Source organism: Giraffa tippelskirchi, chromosome 7 (assembly GCF_054371585.1).
Source record: "Giraffa tippelskirchi isolate mGirTip1 chromosome 7, T2T-mGirTip1v1.2.pri, whole genome shotgun sequence".
NCBI lineage: Eukaryota > Metazoa > Chordata > Mammalia > Artiodactyla > Giraffidae > Giraffa > Giraffa tippelskirchi.
Window position 1 is genome coordinate 78880717 of NC_137281.1, and position 20788 is coordinate 78901504.

At 53.7% G+C, this 20788-nt stretch overlaps 1 protein-coding gene across 6 annotated transcripts in view; it reads right to left on the reverse strand.

The window, feature by feature from the left end:
- Positions 1 to 275: 275 nt before the first annotated feature.
- The window catches only part of IGDCC3 (immunoglobulin superfamily DCC subclass member 3), a 42556-nt gene continuing 22043 nt past the window's right edge, over positions 276 to 20788 (reverse strand). For 2 of the 6 annotated variants that reach the window (XM_081513770.1, XM_081513771.1), the window contains exons 3-14: positions 8892 to 9036; positions 8390 to 8520; positions 7831 to 7968; positions 6378 to 6536; positions 5060 to 5225; positions 4514 to 4761; positions 4137 to 4301; positions 3629 to 3820; positions 3380 to 3484; positions 2765 to 2903; positions 2420 to 2624; positions 276 to 2159 (exon numbers count right to left, since the gene is read on the reverse strand). In XM_081513770.1, the coding sequence (XP_081369896.1) occupies positions 1974 to 2159; positions 2420 to 2624; positions 2765 to 2903; positions 3380 to 3484; positions 3629 to 3820; positions 4137 to 4301; positions 4514 to 4761; positions 5060 to 5225; positions 6378 to 6536; positions 7831 to 7968; positions 8390 to 8520; positions 8892 to 9036 (1979 nt within the window). In that variant the 3' untranslated portion in view covers positions 276 to 1973. The remainder of the gene's footprint in view (positions 2160 to 2419; positions 2625 to 2764; positions 2904 to 3379; positions 3485 to 3628; positions 3821 to 4136; positions 4302 to 4513; positions 4762 to 5059; positions 5226 to 6377; positions 6537 to 7830; positions 7969 to 8389; positions 8521 to 8891; positions 9037 to 20788) is intronic. The other 4 variants (XR_014060507.1, XM_081513772.1, XM_081513774.1 and 1 more) reach the window with 4 other exon arrangements.

Consider the following 20788-nt stretch of genomic DNA (forward strand, 5'->3'; position numbering starts at 1 on the left):
CATTTCTCATCCTTTCTCAGTTTCATCATCTGTGAGAGGAGATGATGGTAACGAGAACATCAAACCTCCTCCCCCCTCCAGGGAGGCTGTGAGGACCTACATGACCTCCCCACCCTAGGAGAAGACCCAGCGTGCAGAGCTCCTATAAGTAGCACCCAGGAGTCTGCTGTTAGCACCCTGGGCTCTGACCCTGCCAGGGTCCACCTGGATCGGCCCGTCACCCAGCACTCCCACCCCTCCCCTAGGACCTGACACAGGCACCCAAACACGCCAGATTTACTTTGGCAACAGGACTTTTATTCAGTCAAAATGAGTGTGACAAACCCAAGACGGGCCAGGTGGCCCCACCCGCTCTCCCGCATGCCCACCCTTCCCTAGGGAGAGGGGGCTCCAGGAGGAAGGGGGTGAGGAGACGACGCTGCAGGGACCAAGGGGCACTGCCCAGGAGGTCTGAGGCACCCTGGGCTCAGGCCCAGCACCGGGGAGAAGGGACAATGCCCTTCCCCAAATCCACATGGATGAGACTTCAGTTTTTCAGGAAAACACCACCAAGCGTACCTCCTTCAGCTAATTCACTAAAGTTTGGGGTGGGGAGCCCCTAGAGGGTTGGGAGTCGGGGATTTATGGTCTAATCTCATACTTAAGAAATACAGTTTATTTTTTTCTTTAAAACAAAAGTTTTCTTTCTGCTATTTAAAAAAATGTTTGAGTGTAACCAAAAATACATATTTGTCTCCTTTTCCTTTTTTCTTCATCTTTAACTAAGTCTTTCGAAGAACACAACAGCAAAGAGAAACAAGAAATCACAAGAACATAAATCCTTAAACACACCTCGTATAAAAATAGTTTCCGGCCGTTTCTGCTGACAGTGGTGGTTCCACTGCCCGGGGGGCGGGTCAAGCTGGCAGCGTCCCAGGGGACAGAGGGCTGGGGACCCCCCTCAACGTGCACACAACCAGCACGCACAGTACGTTCCAGGGGCCAGTCTGCTCCAGCGGCTCTGTGGGCAGGACGGGGGCAGGCGGGCTTCGGGGTGACGACCCATCCTCCCAAGGCCCAGATACAGAGAGGGTCCTTGGGGTCCCAGTCAAGGATGAGTTGGCTGAGAGGGTCAAAATGGGAGTGGACAGGCCGACAAGACGGAGCACCAGCAGCGTGCTGAGAAGCAGCTAGTCTGGAGCAACGATTCACACTCCCAGAAACAAATGTTCCTCTTATTTTTGGCTTTTTTTTTTCACATTTTCTTTGACCAACTCCATCTTTATTTCTGCAGGCCCCAAGAGGCCCACCCTTGGTGAGGAGCCAGGAGGGACAGTCCAGTGATACAACACAGGCCGGAGAGCCAGCGAACTTCGAGGTAGATGTTTTCTTTCACACCTGGAAATGGGGAAGTCCTTTTTTTAAAAAAAAACTCTGGGCAATAATGTGGGGAGGGAGAAGGGTGCCCCTAAAAGGGGCTTGAGGTAGGAGTGCATTCGGGGTTCTGTGGGGCAGGGGGCTGAGGCCACGGCCCCACTCCCCCGAGGACATTCATTCCGGCTGAGGTAGGTGCTAAAAGCCAAAACAGCAAAACTCCATCCTGAGAAAACAAGGTCGTGGAGGGTGACAGTGTCAGGCGCCCAGCCACAGCAGGGGCATATTTTTGGAGTCTAATTCACCTTCTTCTCTCTTCTCTTTCGCTCTTTTTTTTTTTAAGTTTTTTTTTTTTAAAGGAAAACATTAGTTCAGTTCCAAGTCATGTGGGTACAAGCAGAGCTGAAGGGGGGCCTTGGCCCAAGGCAGGGGCTCCTGCAGGAACCCCTCTGGGTCCTTGGAGGGGTTTTTGCTGAGGCTACTGTAGGTCTTGAGAATCGGAGGATCAGTCAGGACAGAAGCGCCTGGGAAGCCCCTACGTGAATCCCACATGACAGGAGAAATCTTGCCTTTGACCTGAGAATGGGGGGTTGCTCCCTGCAGAGCCTGCCGGACACTGGCTATGGTCCCAAGGGAGCTGGCTGGGTAGCCGGTCCTTCACTCGGGAGGCCAGGGCCTACATCCTGGGGTGGCAGGGCAGCGGGGGCCTTGGCCTCCAACGGCATCTCCTCCAGGAGGCTGAACCCCTGCAGCGGCAGCATGGAGAGCTGGGTCTCCTCACACAGGGCAGGGGCCTCAGGGTCCTGCTGGGGAAAGGGCAGGTCACACAGGCCTCAGCAAGGGGGGCCAGAGGCTCACGAGCCCCGAGTCAGAGGGTCAGGCGCTGGAACCCATTCCACTCAGGGGTTAAGTCTCCAGGCCTCCCTGCCTGACTTGGGGGCACAGAGAGACGCTCCGGTCATCAGGCTGGTCTTGTAGATTAGCAGAGGCTGGTGACCAAGGCCTATGGCCAAGGTAAGGAGGGTGGAGCCTAAAGGAGGGGGCTGGCCCAGGCAGGGGCACTCACCGTGGGTCTGGGGTGAGGCTGCACAGGCCCTGCTCGGGGGAATAGCTGCTCCAGTTCCTTTATGTCCACACGTTTCCCGTCTCGGCCCAGCTGGCCCCGCTCTGCCCGTCCCGCCCCATTCAGTGCCAGGATGCCAGGGTCCCTCTGGCTCCGGGGGCCCTGAGGAGGGGAGAGCTGGTTTTCCACACCCTTGCACAAGAGGACCCTAGGGGATGAGCCAAGAGTTAGGAGGAGGGATGTGGGAGCGGCAAGAACACAGGGATGGAGACAGTGGGCCCCAAGCTGCCCCTCCCGTGTGGCTCTCCTGCTCCACGCCTGCCCACCCCACGCCGGCCCAGTCCCCACCTGCCCCTTTGGCCAAATAAGAGGAAGAGGACACAGAAGATGATGCAGGTGACCCCGATGTGGATGCCGATGACAATGCCCGTGGTGGACGTCTGGTTGGTGGCCACCTCCTTCCGACAGTCACATGGTGGGCTCAGGGCTGGGGGGTAGAAGCCGGGGCAGGTTGGGGGCTGTGGCTCCCAGACACCCAGCCTTTGTGAGTTATTTCTCCCGCAGCTGCTCCTACCCCCTAGTCCACATGGCGTTTGCCCTTGTCTATGGGATCCCAGCCCAAACTTTCTGGTTCTTTTTACCAATGATTGAACACTAACTTGGTGCCAAATACTAGGAACAACACTTTACACGGACCATTTCATCCTCCATACAGTTCTATAAAGGTATTACTATCTCTGTTTTATGAAGGAGAAAATGGGGGCTCAGAGAGGTTAAGTAACTTACCCAAGGTCACACAGCCAAGCATCAAGCTCAGGTCTAAGCCTATGTTCTCCAGCTCTTCGTGTACTGTTTGACCCTGCTGCTTTCCCTGGGTGCCTGCTCCCCCCGCCTCCCAACTCAGCTTCTGGCCTCCCTTCCTGAAGGCCAGTCTTTGGCCAGACCCCACTGCCACCCCCTCACCTGTCCTCTCAGATGCTCCCCTCAGAGACACGAAGCGGACTGTGGCATTGCCGTCGCAGTGCTGGTTGTAGGCGAGCAGCTTCACCTCGTACACTGCAGTGGGGTCTGGGGGAAGGGCAGGTTGCTGAGGGACCGCCCCAGGCAACGGTGTCCCCAGAGTGAACTGGAGAAGACCTCTGGGAACCGCCTGCAGGCACCAGGCACCGCACCCCTGCCCAGCTCCCCAAGCCCCGGCCATGTCCGCCTCACCGAGCTGGCTGAGGTTGTAGGAGGAGACAGTTCCGGGCAGCAGGATGGGGCCAGTGAAGGAGGCCTTGCTTGCTGGGCGGTAAAACAGCTTGAAGCCACCTTCATGCTGGGCCAGTCGGGGCCAGGGCTCCCACAGCAGCTGCAGGGTGGAGCTGCCCAGCACCCGTACTGACAGTGGTGGTGGGGCGGGGGCTGTGGGCGGAGGAGGAGGCTGAGATGTGAGGACCTGGTGATGATCAAAGCTCCACCCTTCCACCTGCCACCTGTACCCCAGACCCCACTGCCCCCAAGAGCCCGGCTACTCTCTGGCTCTAGCCCAGGGCCTCTACTTGCTCAAACAGCACCTTTGCGTGAATTATCAACAGAAAAGTACACCCCTTCTTCCTAGTAGATGCAGCCTCCTCTCAGTCCCAGGGAGAAGCGCTATGTGCAGTGCACAACCTGAACAATGGTGCACGGGGGTTCTACCTAATACCCTGGGGTTTTGTGCTCCACACCCAGACCTCACCTTCGCCTAGAGTGCTGGCCAGGGTGGGGGCGGAGGCTGAGCTGGCTCCCCGGGGCGTGTAGGCTTTGATGTAGAAGCTGTAGGCAGTGGAAGGCTCCAGGTCACTCACCAGATGCTGGAAGGTGCTCTTGCTAACTGCTTCCTGGTACTCCAGCTCCGGGGGGTCTGGGGAGGCCAGGGTGGGGCAGGCGGTGAAGAGGCAGGAGACAATCCCGCCCACACTGGGGAAACGAGGGCAGCCGCCCGGGGGCAGTCCAGAGGAGGAAGGGAAAGTGTCGGGTCAGGAGGGTCAGGACGCGTGGGACTGAGTGGGGGAAAGCCAGGGAGTAAGAGGAAGGGGCTGCAGAGGCAGACTTGCCCTCCAGGGCCCCACCCACCGGCAGCCTTCCTGATGTGCAGGACGTAACCGATGATCTCCCTGGTGTTCACCAGGGGCTCAGTCCAGGACACGCGGACCTCGGTGGACGACACAGAGACCGCCTGCACGTTGAGAGGGGGCCCGGGCAGCCCCTCGGCCCACAGCACGGTCAGCCTGGCACTGGCTTGAGAGGAGCCGGCGCTGTTCTCGGCCACACACTGGTAAATGGCCTCATCTTCTGGGCCGATTCCAGAAATGGTCAGGGTGCTGCAGGGGGAAGGAGAGCCTCGGACCCCCTCCTCCTCCCGGAGTCTCCTTGGAGGTGAGCCACATCTCCCCATTTGAAAGATGGAGAAACTGAGCCCCTCCAGAAGACAACAACAGGCTTGTCTGAGGTCTCTCAGCTAGTTAGGGGCAGACCTGGGACTCAAACCCAAGTCTCCAGACCCCCAATTTAGCATTCTTCCCCAGCAGGAGGCGCACGGCCTGCCTGGACCACTCATCTGAGACCTCCTTTCCCGTTTCCTCCCCAGGCCTCCCTCCCGCAAACACTCCACGCACGTGCCTGTTGTTATTCTTGAGCCTGACGTGGCCTCCGGGCCCCAGGACCTGTCCATTCTTCAACCACGTCACGTGAGGAGGTGGCTCGCCCTGGGCTTGGCAGGTGAACATGGCTGTGGTCCCAGCTGGCCTGGAGATGGACTGAGGGTGCTGGACAAACTCTGCCGGGGCTGGGGTTGGGGTGGGGGCACAGAGAAACATGAGGGGCCGTGGAGACGGAGGGGACAGCTCTGAGTGAAAGAAGGAGAGGGGAAGAGGGCAGGACCACAGACGTGCAGGTGACACGGTGGGTGGGGAGCATCCTCCAGGTGGGGCCCACCCTCCACCCTGGTCCAGCCTCCAGGAAATGGCAGCCCTCACCTCCCTCCGCCCCAGAGAGGCAGACCCAAGAGAGGACTCCATTTCAATGACTATTTAAAAGACTGACATTTGTATCCGAAAGCAATCAAGCTGAGCTCCCTGTTCAGGAAATTGTTAAATAAATAAATGTGCTAATAGGTTTGGCTGCACCTTGAAGGCAGTAATGACGGGGAGATGGATGAGCCCTCGGTACCGGCTCCCCTCACCCCTACATTCTGTTCCACTCTCCTCCAATCCCAAGCCTCGAGCTTCCATTAACACCCGAGAAATGAAATGCTCCATCACTTTCATTTGGACAGATTAACGGCACATGGAATGCTAAACAAACAGGCATTTAAGTTCCTAATTCCACTCTCTCCCATCTCTCCAGGAGGGAACAACCACAGAAAAACCCCCCACCAAGAATGGACAGCCAAGCCCAGTTCACAGAGACAGCTGAGTCCCAGGGCAGGAGGATGGACAGAATGACCTGGTCAACTGCAGAGGGCCAGCACACTTCAGGCGTGGAGTATGTGTGTGTGTGTTTGCGTGTGTGGAGGGAGCTGGGGTGTGAGAGTGTGAGATGACAAACATACCGAGAGCGTGCGTGCAGGTGTGAGCGTGGAAGTGCCACATGTGTGAATGAGAACAGCATGTGATGGGAGGGGACCCAGGGAAGGGAAGGGCACAAGTCGGGGAGACCTGCTGAGATTACAAGGTGGAAATGACTGGGGGGTGATGGCACTTGGAGGGACCCATGACCAAAAATGCCCTTCCCTTCCCAACACATACACTCCTGGGGGGGGCGGTGTTGAGAGAGAGCTGCCGTCTTTGGCCAGGCTAGGGCCCTGGAGAGGGGCAGGGGCAAGGTTAGGGTGAGGATAGGAACGTGGGCAAGTATAAGGCACTGGACTTGTGCAGGATGGGGCAGGTGGAGGGGCAGTGCGGGGCGGCATTGGGTTGGGGGTGGGGGGAGTCCGTACCTTGCACCACCAGCCGGCCCTGGGCTGTTCTCCTTACCCGGGTGCCGGGCCTGTTGGCTGCACAGACGTAGATGCCTGAGTGCTGTACAGTTACGTCTGAGATGATGAGGTTCCCTGTGCCCAGCACCTGGATGCCCTCCACCCCAATGGGGCGACCATCTAAAGAGGAAGGGAGGGTCAGGGAAGGAGGTGTCCAGGAACGTCCCAACTTGACCAGCATTAGTCCTCCAGGGAGCCCGTCTTTGCCTCTGACTCTTCTCTCCAAGCATCACGGCATGGTGGAGGTGGCAGGGGCAGCACAGGAAACTCTTGCCCGGCCATAGAGAACTGGGTCCTAATCCTAGCATTGTCACTGCCTCTCTGGGGACCTTCAAGTCCCCTCCCCCTAGTTTCTCAAACAGGAAAGTAAGGACTTACATAGATATTTCCCAGCCTGACTTCTCTCTCCTGAGCAAAGTTCCTTGACTGAATATCCATTCTGCTCCTTGACTGTCCCAATGCCATTAATATCAAGGCTCTGAGAAGTCCCGCAGCCAAGGCATCTGGTTAACTCTGTTTCTCAAACTTGCTAGACCACCAAGCCATTCCTTCCTTTTGCAGATCACGCTTTGGGAAATGCTCTACCAGATGGTCTTTACCGGGCTTATGGGCTCCTCCTAATGGTGAGGCCACTCTTTTCAGCCTCTCCCAGGCCCTGGGCTCTCCCCCCACCCAGGATCAGATTAGCACAGTCAGAATGTGAGGAGACAGCTCTGCATTCAGCCTCTGAAGTGGTGAAATCTACTCCATTATCCTGCCTGCTGCCCCCTCCTTCCCCATCACTCAGCTGCTACAATGTAGTGCAGTCTCCTTGTGAATGCGACCCCACCGATCCCCTCCAGACTTTCCTTCCCCCAGTGACCTCTCCACTCAGACAATGTGGGCCCATCTGCACCCTTTCATTTCTCTCCTTCAGCTGCCTGGGGATTTAGGCTGGGGATTTAGGGGACCAGGCTAGAGACTCGGGGGCCCAGAGAGAGGGTGTGACAACCGGCTGAGATTTTGAGGGGTTTGGGATTGCATCGCTGGGGTAGATGGCCAGGGTGTAGAGGACAGAAATGAGCCGGAGAGGGAAGCGACTAGGGGTGCTGAGAGCTGCAGAGAGGTTCTGGAGGGTCCAATGGTGAGTCCAGGGGTGAGCGGAGCATGGAGGAGGGGAGCTGGCACAGGCCTGGAGGAGGGCTGGACGAGGTAACCCGGGGAGCTAAGCCATCTACCCAGGGGGAGGGAGAATGCAGTGGGCAGGCAGACCTCCCTGGTCCTGCCAAGGAGAGGGAAACCACCCCCTACCCTAGGACTCGAGAAAGCAGACCCCCACGGAGAATAAACAGGATTCCAAGATCCCCCCAGAGCTGGGAGAAGAGACTGGCCCTCCCAGGGTTGGGAGAGGCGGGGGCTGCGGGATGGGGCTCACCCAGGCGGCTCCAGGACACAATGGGGCGCGGGTTGCCCGTGGCGACACACTCCAGCACGGCGGTCTGGTGCACAGTCAGGGTGAGGTTCTCAGGCCCCACGAGGATCGCAGGCTCCTTGTAGGCCCCAGAGCCTGCGCCTGGGAGGAAGATGCCATGTTGCTTCACTGTAGCTGGGACCCTTCCCACCTCCTCACCACACTCCCCCTGTACCCGCGTACACAGCCCAGGCCATGGTGGGTGGGAGACAAGCTCCAGCGGTGGGTGGAGAGAGGAGATGCTGGCAGTCCCTGGACGTTATCACACTCATCTCTCTGGTCAGGGCCTCTTGCAGTGGGACAGCCACCCCCACCTAACCACCTAGAAGCAGAGGGTGGGCTTCCTCCGAGAGAACTGAGCCAGCGAGGGACCTCGGGGTCCCTGAACCCTCACCCCGAGGAGCACAGAGCTAGGTGCTCAGAAGGTGCTCGGTACACACTCGACTGTCCAGGCCCTGGGGCTCCACTGCAGGGAGGGTGATGTGATGGTGGGGGGAAGAATGTGACAGGGCGAGGCCCGCACCTGTCACGGTGAGCCTGGCCCCGCGGCTGACCCGGACACTGGCGATGTTAGAGGCCACACAGTGGAAGACGCCGCTGTCCTCAGCTCGAAGGCCTGTGATCTGCAGGACCCCCTTGGGCAGCAGTGTGTACCTGTGGTGGGGGGCACGGTCAACCACCAGCATGGCACCACTGGCCCAGGGACACTCAGCATCACGGACACAGTCCACCACCCAGCCACTGTCCCAGCCTCATTTTCATCATCGCAGACACACTCTGGGACTCTCACTGGTGGACGCACCTGCAATTCCAGCCTCAGCAACAAACAACCACACGCCGACCTTCTCATTGACTCAAGAATTGCATCTGGGCCCAAAAGCCACACAGATATTCAGTCTCAACAAAGTTGCAGAAATAACCACCCTGGAGGCTGCAGGCAGGCCGTCTTCAAGGCCCAGACACTGGACTGGGCCTGCCTCCTGGTCATACCATGAGCCTCCTAGTCAGGCCCACCCAGGGCTCACCTCTCATTGTCCGTGTCAATGGGGACCCTGTTCTTCTCCCAGGTGATGAGGGGTTTGGGGAGCCCGTGGATTTGGCACTGGAAGCGGGCCACACCGCCCTCCTCGCCCACGGTGGCCTGGGGATGCACGTGGAAGTCTGACATGGCTGGAGAAAGAAAAGGAGGTGTGCATGGGTGAGGCACACTGCTGAGGAGCAGAGGGGACGGGAGAGGGCGTGGGGCCTCAGGTCGCACATCAGTGCTTACCCTGCCTCCTACCTGTGGGAACATCTCCCCCAAAGGGACAGCATAGGCCTGGCTGGGACACTGAGAAAGGTATGGACGAATTCTTGAATGATAAACCTCTAACACTGAAACAGTGGACTGTGGACACACAGAGGCCAGTCATAGAAGGCCTTGCTCCCAAGGCCTGCTCCCCACTTTTACAGCTGCTTTTGGATTTATTGTTTATAAACTCCCCCTTAGGTGGTGGTGGTGGTTGTTCAATCACAAGTCACGTCCAACTTTTTGTGACCCTCATGGACAGAGGAGCCTGGAGGGCTACAGATTTCCCAGGCAAGAATACTGGAGGCGGTTGCCATTTCCTTCTCCAGGGGATATTCCCGACCCAGGGATTGAACCCAAGTCTCCTGCATTGGCAGATGGATTCTTTACCGCTGAGCCACAAGGGAAGGCCCCCTCCCCCGGCTAAAGTATGCAGGTGCTAAATATGCTGCACATTTTACAGAATAGGAAACAGGCCAGAGAGGGTAAGTGACTAGGCCAGTGTCACCCAGCAGGGACACTGGTCATTAGACCCTGGTGACCAGAGCCCAGTGGGTTTCTTTGCCCTTCGTCATCATCCCTTTATCCCCAGTTCCTCTGCAGCTTCTCAATGTACCCCAAGAGGGTAGTATATCCATCTAAGGTGACAAGCCTCTCAGAAGACTGTCAGACCCACCAATCTACATTTCAATGTGTCATAAATATTCAGGGGCTGCCTCCCCACCTTTCGGGGATCTGAACTAACTGCTTGAGCGCTGATCAAGAGAGGGGCCGTGGTCCACCCCCCTCCCCCCACTCCATTTTCAGCTGGTTAAGTGTCCCTGCCCACCCTCATTCCCAGCCATCCCCACTCCCCAACCTGTAAAGCCGCAGGAAGGGGCCCCTCCCACGCAGCTTCCCAGCTTCAGCACCAGGGCTGTGATTTCATTAAAATCCACTTTGCTTCAAGTGCGGGAAGGCGGCTCACCATCTGTCCAGGCAGGCAGCCCCTCCCCTCCAACACTCCATCAACGGGGACAGTTGTCCCCTCCCAGAAGGAGCCCTCCCCCACAGCAGCAGGGACCCTGGAGCTTGTCCCAGCTCCTGCTCCCAGCTTCCTGGTTGCAGGCGGGCACACCCCATGTCAGACCCCCTCAATCCTTCAGCCTGTGCAGGACTCCAGGGCAGCTCAGAGAGGCCAAGCCTTTGTGCCCTTCTTCCCAGAGTCTCTGGGGGCTGACTCTTTTGTGGCACGTTCTCCGTCTCATTTGCATGTGGTTCATTAAATATAAACATGCATAAAAATCCCCAGCCTTGCCTCCTCCTCTTTCAGGGCCTCCTGGGAGTGTGGCTGATGGGTGTGAGTGCCTCCTTGCACATGTGTGCAGGGCTGTGTGTGCAGGAGGACGGGGCTGTGTGGGTGTGTGTGTGGTGTGGCATGAGGGTCTGAGGCTGGATGTGAATGGGGGTTTGTATTCCTCAGCTCCTATGGCTGGTGTATGATTCCGCTTCTGTGGCTTCTGTGTAGGTAATCCATCACACATGTCCCCAGGTAGATATAGTCCTTACAAAGGGCACCTTGGTCCCTAGGGGAGGGGGGTGGGGGCAAGTGCCCAGCTGGTGTCCCCATCAGGCTTGGTGAAATGATCCCCAGGGAGCATGGTGAGGTCAGCCTACCCCGTCTCAGGCCAAAGGCTGTGTTTGGCCAAGAGCTTGCAGGTCAGCCCAGAGGTTTAGGGGAGGGGGCAGACACACCAGTGGGATGCCTCTACTGCTTCCAGGCCTCAGCCTCCAGGAGGGCAGAGCTGGAGGCAGGCCTAGGGAGTGGAGAGGGCACCCAGACTCCTGGGTCAGCTGTCTGTGCCCCCACAACTCGGCCCTACCCACTCAGGAGCTGGGGAGCTGCCTGCCACCCCCCTCTCCCCCCCACTCCAGCTGGAGAGGAGCCTGCAGTCCCCCAGGGGATTGGGGCGGGGACTAATGGCTCTGCTGACTACAGATGCCTCCTCATTAAGGAACCAAATCCTTTTGTGTTTCCAGCCCCCATTCTGGGATCCCTGGAAGTACAGAGAGCTAGGAGCTGGCCTGGGGAGAGATACCAGGGAAGGGACTGCCTCTCCTCAGGGCAATGGGGATGGAGAAACTTTGGCCTCTAAGCTTCTTCCTCCCCCTAAAACTAAACAATGACAAAGCCTGGCTTGAATGCCACACTGGAGAGGAATGCTGGAGCAGGAAACGGCGGTAGTTAAGGAGTCGGTCTGCTCATCTTTTCACTGTACAAGAGTCCAAAAGGCCCCTCCCCACCCAGGGCCTCACATCTCCCCTCCCTCAGAGCAGCACCTTGATGAACCTCTTTATCAGCTTCACCTAACTGTCATTCCGCCAAACATCTCATTTGAAGGGTAGCTTTGTTTTGAAAGGTGTTTGAAAACCACTCATCGAAAGCCAACCCATTTACTTTAGGAAGGGGAAACTGAGGCCCAGGCCAGTTGGTGGCTCTACCAGCCCCAAATCAGAAGTTTTATGCCCTAAGCCCTGCGCTGGGGTGTCCCTTAGTTCTCCAGCAAATTGTTCCCTCTCCAAGGACAGGTGACCCCAGAGTGGACTGCAGGTGGGACTAGCCTTTTCTCACTGGTTGGGAGTTACCACTGAGCTGCAAGTTGCGGTGAGCCCCAGAGACGGTTCCTAAATCCCATCCCTCAGAGCCCAGTTAGCGGCATGGTGTGCTCCAGGTGGTGCGATAGGAGGGCTGGCACCCTTTATCTGAGGCTCCTTCTTCCCTCCCTTTCCTCCACCCCTATTCAACCCTTGGGTCAGCCCTGTGTATCCCTGCAGTGTCCTGGGGGACTACAGTGAGACCCTGGGCAGGCAGTGTCAGAGGGTTATAAGGAAGAGCAAATCTGACTCCATGCTGGATCTGTTTCTTTAATCTTTTATTCTATTGCTTTTGCTACAAGTTAATCTCTAAAGTGATGTTGCTTAAAGTATACACAATGACTCATCTCTGGGAACCCTGTTTCCAGTGCTTCAGTGTAACAAAAGCACCTGCCCTCCCCTCCACAGATGAAAGGGTGAACAGGTACTCTCCAGGGCATACCATCTCTGATTCCTGCCACCTTCATAAGCAGGCCTTTGCTTCCCAGTGGCTCGGACGGTAAAGAATCTGCCTGCAATGCAGGAGACCTGAGTTTGATCCCTGGGTTGGGAAGATCCCCTGGAGAAGGGAATGGCAACCCACTTCAGTATTCTTGCCTGGGAAATCCCATGGACAGAGGAGCCTGGCAGGCTACAGTCCATGGGGTTGCAATGAGTTAAACACGACTGAGCAACTAACACTTTCACTTTCTTTTGTCCATTCTCAGCTGAGCTGGGGTCTCTGGGAATTGACCACTCACTCCAAGTTCACTCCTGACTTCCTTAGGAAGTCGGGGGAGAAAGTTTCTCGGGGCCACTTAGATCTCCGATCTCTCAGAGTAGGACGTGTTGGGTTGACAAGTCGGTTCTGCACTGGCTTGTACAAGCTGGCCACAGAGCTAGGGGAAGCGGTCCTTGATCGTGTCTCTCTCTGGCAAAGGGTCCCTGGGCAGCCATGGGGATGAGGGGCTGAGGACTGGACCTCCGAAAACCCTGATCCCTGAGCAAGCCATCCTGGAGGCCACTGTGTGGTAGATAATGGTGGACGCGGGTCACTGTGGTGGCTGGAAACACTATACAGAGGCCAGTGTGGGTGGCAGTAGCTGGTGGATGTGAAGGTGGTACTGTGGCTTGTGGCTGCTGATGCTTTATTCTCCTGGTCAGGTAGGGGCCGTTGTGGGTTCCTTGCTTCAAGCTGGGTTATGGAAGGGGGTCGTGTTGGGACACCCCTCCAGGGTGAGAACCAGAGAGAGTGACAGGGTGGACAGAGGTCTCCTTGGGGGGGGGGGTCACTATGGAGAAGCAAAGAGGAAAGTACTTTTGTCCCCAAACAGTCTTCAAAGGAATCTCCCAGCCACTGCCTGTTTCCGTTATGGGTACACCCAGGCCATGGGGAAAGAGGGTTCAGAGAGAGAGCCCAGCAACCCACCAGCCTGGAAGGGAGCAGAAACAGGCAGGATATGGCTCCTGGACACCCCTATAAATCACTCAAGGGGAGGGGAGTTCTCCTGAGAGCCAGATCTAGAGTGGCTCAGGGAGGGGAGGGGGCTTTCCTCCTGGTCCAGGACCTCTGGCGAGGTCAGGCCTGGATCTGATTAGACAGGCTCCAGGGGGATGCTGCGGGGCAGGAAGGGTCGGGGCAGAGTGCTGGGAAGGAAGCCGGCAGCATCCCCCTGGCCCAGCCTCTAGCCCTCGGCTACAGCCAGACTCCTATCTGGTGTGTGATGACAAACAGATCAGTGGGCTTGCCAGGATGGAGAGTTCAAAACACAGCCTTTGTGGAAGCCGGTGGCACTGGGGGTCTGAGGCACCCCCATCCATACAGCCCTTCAAGAAGAACAACCACAATCTGCAAACTCTTCCGAAGGTCATCAAGGCCAGTCCCTCTCTTTGGATCCATCCCTGCCAAGGACCAGGGATATCATGAATACCCTCCTGCCCCTCAAGCAGCTCAGATGTTAACACTTTTCCTTGTTCTAGAGACATGCCTGAACCCCATATGCTTCCACCCAATGCCCCAACTTTCCCTCTGAGAATTTCATTTTCCAATAGAGGAGTTAGCTATTAAGCACTTGAAATGTGACCAGTCCAAATTTAGTTGGGCTATACATTTAAAATACACACTGGATTTCAAAGATTTAGCACAAACTAAAAGACACTAAGCATTAGAGAAATGCAAATCAAAACCACAATGAGATGCCACCTCACACCCATTGGGATGGCTACGATCAAAGCAACAACAAGAAATAACAGAAAAAAACAAGTGTTGGCAAGCCTGGGAAAAAATTGGAATCGTGCATGGTTGGTAGGAATGTTAACTGGTACAGGTGCTAGCAAAAACAGTATGAGGGGTTCCTCAAAAACTTAAAAATAGAGGACTTCCCTGGTGGCCCAATGGTTAAGGATCTGTCTGCCAATGTAGGGACCATGGGTTTGATCCCTGGTCTGGGAAGATCCCGCATGCCATGGGACAACTAAGCCCTTGGGCCACACCTACTGAGCCTGCGTGTGGAAAATACTGACACCCCCCCCCCGACTACAGCCCATGCTCCACAAGAGGGGCCACCGCAACGAGAAGCCTGCCCACCACAACGAAGACCCAGCACAGCCAATGAAGACCCAGCACAACCAAAAGTAAATAAATAAAAACTTAAAAATAGAACAACCAGGGGATCCAGCAATTCCTCTTATGGGTATCTACCCCCCAAAGAATTACAGGTCTCAAAGAAGTATCTGTACATCCACGTTCCAAGCAGCCTTATTTACAATAGCTAAAATGTGAGAGAAGTTCAGGTGATCATCAACAGATGAATAGATGAACGAAATAGGTTTATACAACGGGATATCGTTGTTGTTTAGTCGTGAAGTCGTGTCTGACTCTTTTGCACCCCGTGGGCTGTAGCCCGCCAGGCTCCTCTGTCCGTGGGACTTTCCAGGCAAGAATACTGGAGTGGGTTGCCATTTCCTCCTCCACGGAATCATCCCGATCCAGGGATAGAACCCGCGTCTCCTGCGTTGGCAGGCAGATTCTTTACCACTGAGCCAACGGGGAAGCCCACAATGGAATATTACTCAGTCTTAAAAGAGAAGGAAATTCTGACACATGCCACAACATGGATGAATTTTGAGGACATTATGCTAAGTGAAATAAGCCAGTCACAAAAAGACAAGTACTGCATGATTCCACTTTACATGAGGTACCTAGAATAGTCAATTCATAGAGATAGAAAGTAGAATGGGAGTTGCCACAGGCTGATGGGGAGAGGGGTAGAAGGAATTACTGTTTAATAGGAAAAGAGATTCACATTTGGGAGAGCAAAAGAATTCTAGAGATGGATGGTGGTGGTGCTTTGCATAATAATATGAAGGTACTTAATGCCACTGAACTGCACACTTAAAAATGGTTAAGACAGGGACTTCCCCGGTGGTTCAGTGGCTAAGACTCCTGGCTCCCAATGCAGGGGGCCTGGGTTCAATCTCTGGTCAGGGAACTAGATCCCACATGCCACAACTAAGACCCAGCACAGCTAAATAAAGAAATATTTTTTTTAAATGGTCAAGACAGTAAATTTTATGTTACTTGTATTTTACCACAATTAAAAAGTTGGAAAAATAATAACTTTAATTGATAATAATAGTTAATAATTTTAAATACTGATAAAGTTGAAACGATTGGATTTTTAAAGACAATCCGAAAATATCAAAGAGTTATAAAAAATTTAAAAGTAATGACTTTGTGTTGGAATAATACTACTTTGTATATATTAAGTAAAATAAAGTTTATTATTAAAATTAACTTCCCTGTTTCTTTTTTACTTTTTAAAAAATATATGTGACTATTAGAAAATTTAAAATTATCTATGTGGTTTCTGTTATACTTCCACTGGACATTGCTGCTCTAGAAGACACAATTCTATTCTTCATATAACAGACCTTCAAATACTTGAGGTCCAGGGTGTCTCCCTGAGAAACATCTTCTGAGAGCAGTGAGTGAAATTTGCTCAGTTGTGTCTGACTCTTTGTGACCCCATGGACTGTAGCGCGCCAGGCTCCTTTGTCCATGAGATTCTCCAGGCAAGAATATTGGAGTGGGTTTTGGTTCACTTCTCCAGGGGATCTTCCCAACCTAGGGATCGAACTCGGGCCTCCCACATTGCAGACAGATTCTTTACTTTCTGAGCCACTGGGGAAGCCCACTGAAAGGAAATACCCTTAACTCCTTCAGTCACTTGTGATGATGAGTGACGTTCAGGGGTCTTGAGCCTGAAGACAATGGGCAACACTTTGAACCCACAGAGCCTTACACCACTGGGGACTTAGAGCAGATCTCAGCTATCATCAAACCATCCCTGTGCTGTCCAATATGGTAGCCACTAGTCACATGTGGTCACTTAAAATTAAATTAAAAATTCAGTTCCTCTGACTCACTAACTGCCTTTCAAGTGTTCAGCAGCCACAAGTGGCTACAGGCTACCTTATGGGACAACACCAATAAAATACTACCATCATCACAGAAAACCCTGTTGGACAGCATTGGTCCACACCCAAGGCAAAGCCTCAGACCTACAGCTGCCTTCTGCATTGTTTCCTCTCTCTTGCTACCCCACCAGAGAGCCCCTCCTTTTTTCTGTATCGTCATCATTAGCCCAGCTTTGCCCCTGCCAGATACCCCCTCTCCTGGCCACATGGATTCAGAGACCGCTGACAAGGCCCACGTTTGATTGCATCTCTGCATGGCAGGAAGGCCTCACACAGCAAGATTTCTGCTCCTGGTGGCGGAATACTTGCTAAGAGCATTTTCAGGTAACAGTCCAGTGAAGAGGTTAATGATACAGGCTCTGGAATCAGACAGAACTGGGTACAAAACTCAACACCACCACTCTCAGCTCTGTGACACTGAGTTAGTTACTTAGTCTCTCAGAACCTCTATTTTCTCACTTATATTAATAAAAATAGGGTTGATAATAGTTCATGTCATTAGAGCCACTGCACTGGGGGGAATCATTGAGACCTGTTTGTAAAGTACTTGGCACAGTCCTCAGAAAATAGCAAAAGCTTGCTACCTGTTGTTGAGGGAAAATAGAGGAATTGAGTTAAAAGATGCTGAGAGGTTATGGGATTTCCCTGGTGAACCAGTGGTTAAGACTCTGTGCTTCCAATGCAAGGGTTCAATCCCTGGTTAGGGAACTAGGATTCCATATGCCACACAGCACAGCTGAGAAAATTAAGGGAAAAAAACGTGCTGAGGTTATGGCAGAGCACGGTAGGACTGGGGGTTGGTAGCCATCTCCTCCAAGAGAGTAGCCATATTCTCACGGACAGGCAAAGGCTCACTGAATTAGTGGTAGAGCCTCTGAAAAAGTGAGTAAAGATAGAATTTGCAAGCCTTGAATGGTGAGAGGGTCAGTGCAGGGGGAAGGGGGCAGTGGGGTATAAACCAAACTTGGCTTCTATTTCACTTCTGCATGGGGGCTTCACAAAGGCTCTAATAGGCGAGCTGTCAGTTGGAAGAAGCCATTGGGTAATTGAGGCCTTGACTTCTCTAGTAAAATGTTTATGAAGCCCATAAACTCATGCCTTTATTGGCCAGGCTCATTCCGGGGGATGGATGTGGCTCTCTGAGGTGCAGTTAAAGCACCTGCTGAACTCCGGCACCGTATAGCTACTCTGGGCTCCACCCAGACCCACCAGGCAGAGTGACCCTGGACGGTGAGGAGGCCAGCCAAGTCCCACCTCATGTGCTCTTTAAACTCCACAAAGCACTTGTAAATGTCCTATCTCTACATGTGAACGGGAAAGAGAGAGGTGATGGCAGAGACTCCTGAGTCCTGGGGAGGCTGGCAGCTTGCCATAGTCCCCAGTGGGATACTGGTTTTGTCATCAGGCTTCTCTGGCCCAGGCTCACCCTTCCTAACCCTCTGTCCCAGTCTCCCCAGTTTCTGGTTCCCCGCCTTGCCCATGACTTTGGCTCTGTTAGGGAAGAACACCCACACTGATTGGCAGTTGACATTTGGGATGAAGCAAAGTATGAACTTAGAAGAGCTGTATTTACTTCCCTGGGCCTCCAAAGGGAAGTCTGAGAGTTGAATTAAGGTTTTGAATCCAGAGAGTATGGTGTTTTGGAGGGGTGGGGGTGGGGGAAGGCACTGTGTGGGGTTTGGGTGGATGGGTGTGGGTGGATGGTGTCTGGGGCTTACAAATAGCCCCAGAAGACTGCAATGGCTCAGAGGCCCTGCTTAGCTTTGCTGGGGGTAATTGATTCATCTGGGCCTTTGCCTGGTGACCCTGCTCTGAGAAGCCTCTGGATCCTTTTGTCCCCCTCCTCAAGCCCCTTACCCCCTGCCTTAGGCCCCTGAACCCCAGACCCTCCCTCCCACCCTCCCACACCACCACCAGCTCACCACTCCCCCGGCCCCAATTCTAACACAAAAGGCAACTTTGTCTTTCAAGTCAGCAGCCATAAATCCACGTCTCTCCCCTGCCTCCTGGCAGCCACCTCTGACAAATGGGAGGAGTGGGGGACAGTGGGGGGCCAGACTCAGCTTGGGAAAGTCCCTGCATCCAGTTGTTGGCCCACTGTAGGATGTTGAGCATCAAACCTTTATGGCCTGATCTTTGATTCCAACGGACAGGAAGACCCAAGGCACAGCTGCAGGGGAGGCAGTCGGGCTCTCTGCAGTCTCTGGGCTGGGCTTTTACTGCCCAAAGAGAATAAAACCTCTCAAAGCCCTCCTTTTAATTATTCAGCCCATAATTCAGAGGCTCCGGTTCTTCCTCCACATTGAGCAGTGGGCTCCCCATCCCTCCCCTACCTCCAGCCCACCATGGAGGGTGTAAATGTGTCTGGTGGAGTGTGCTGTGGGACACGGATGAGGCCCCTGCCCGATGTGGCATCCTGGGTGAACTGCTAGGTGGGTGTGTTCCACTGCTGTCAGTGTGGCCCCTACACATGGGAAGGGAAAGGTGAAGAGAATCACTCACCCCATGAGACCACCCTACCCACTCCACTGCTAGGTTTTCAAAAGCAGTCCCAACTTCAAATATTTTGCTCTATTTTTCATTCAACATATCAGGCAATGAGTCAGAGGATGTGTCCTGGTCTGGGAAATACAGTCATCTGTCCTATATTTACATAGCACACCCACTAAATCAACTCTAAGCATTCATTCAACAGATACTTACTGATTGCTAACGTGTCAAGAGGATGTCCTGGCACCCTGGGGCAAATTCCCTCCGCCCACAGACCCCTACTTTAGACTTTTCACCCAAGCTCCGAGAAATATCAGAAAGGTGAAAACACCAGAGCCAGAGTCTTAGGTATGATCGTAGTCTTGTGACCCTGAAAAACAGAAACCTGCAGAAGCAACTGATGGGCAAAGCTAAGATATTATGTCAGTATAACCCTGAGAGGTAGGGATTATTAGCCCTTCTGATGCACAGAGAGGTTAAGTAACTTGCCCAAGGTCACACAGTCATTTAATAATGATCCTCACACGTTAACATTTAATGATGCTACAGCAGGCATTTGAACTTAAAATGTTCTAACCCATGCTCTTTCCTTGCATCACAGCTGTGAGACACACACATTCAAATGCTTCTCAAACACGACTGACCATGCCTTTGAACAATGGCACAGAAAATCACAGAAGCACATGACATCCTAGACTCTTAAAAGTACCACACTAAAAAAAAAAGTATCACGCCTACGTACACTTGGAGACACCCATGACACAGCAGGCTTCACTTTAACTGAATTCCCCCAGGGTTTGAGGTAGGTTTCACAGAGCGTAACTAACTCAGATAAGCACCATGATATGACAGTGTTATTAGCCTCCTAATGGTCACTGAGCCCACACATGTTTCCTAAATTCTATTAACACAGGTAAATAAACAACCCAGACGCCAGTCCCCAGGTAGCCCTTCCACGAGCATTTTCGTGCTCGTGGAAATAGGCAAACCAAGAAACCAAGCTGCAAGGATGGGGCCTGCAGAGTTACTCCTGTCATTTGTCAGGTCTTATAAAACAGAGGAGTAACTTATTTTCTGGGTTTGGCAGGAAGAGGACAAAGCATTGTGGGATGCCAGTGGCTTCCATGGGGTGAGTGGGGTTGGTGGGGCAGGGAGAGAGAAGGTGAATGTGCTAAGGGTAGCCGCGACTGTCTTCGTCCTTTTAATAACTGGATCTTGATAAAGCCAAAGCCCCTCTCTGGGCCTCTATTTCCTCCTCTGAAAAATGGATGAGTTGAACTGGGCCGGTTATAAAGTCTATCTGGCTACAGCCTTTGAGACACACGTGCTTCCAGGCAGCAGCCGAGGGTGCAGGGTCAGGGGCTAGGAATCAACTTGGGAATCCCTCTCTGCCTTAGACTTGAAACTGTCCAGGCCCGGCAGGGCCCCTCGCCACAGACTGCACGTCTCCACCTGTGTCAGGGCCACCAATCTTCCTTATGTAAACGTGCCCGGGCCCACAACATCCTTAACTTCCGTCATTCTGGTCAGGATACTGGATCTCCCTCACCTCCCGGAAGGACGTCTGGTTAGGGGGCTCAGGCTGGAGCTATTAAGTAAATTGCTTTCACGTGACCATGAGGACAACTCAACAAAACAGACACTGCCACCAAATGTCCAGAACCATATATTAGGATTTGTAGGGGACTAATCTAGCAGGCATTAGGTAATGGAAGGGGTGACCTGATCAAGTCTGTCACAGATTCCTTATGCGACCGTTCCATTTCAACCTTGATTTTCTCATCTTTAAAATGGGAGCGGAGGAGGATAGACAAGATAATCTCTAAGGTTCATACCACTAATATTTTGGGATAACACTAAGTGAAATGGTCTCTCTCCTCCCATGAAAGGACTCCTCTTCTCAAACCTTGATCTGATGCTGTATTTACCTCTCATGATTCTACAGAATCTCTGGAGGCTCAACTCTGAACCATGATCGTTTAAGGCCTGCAGACCCTCCACCCCAGCAACACTGCAGGAGAAGCCTTATCTGTTGGGGGAGGAGAGAGACCT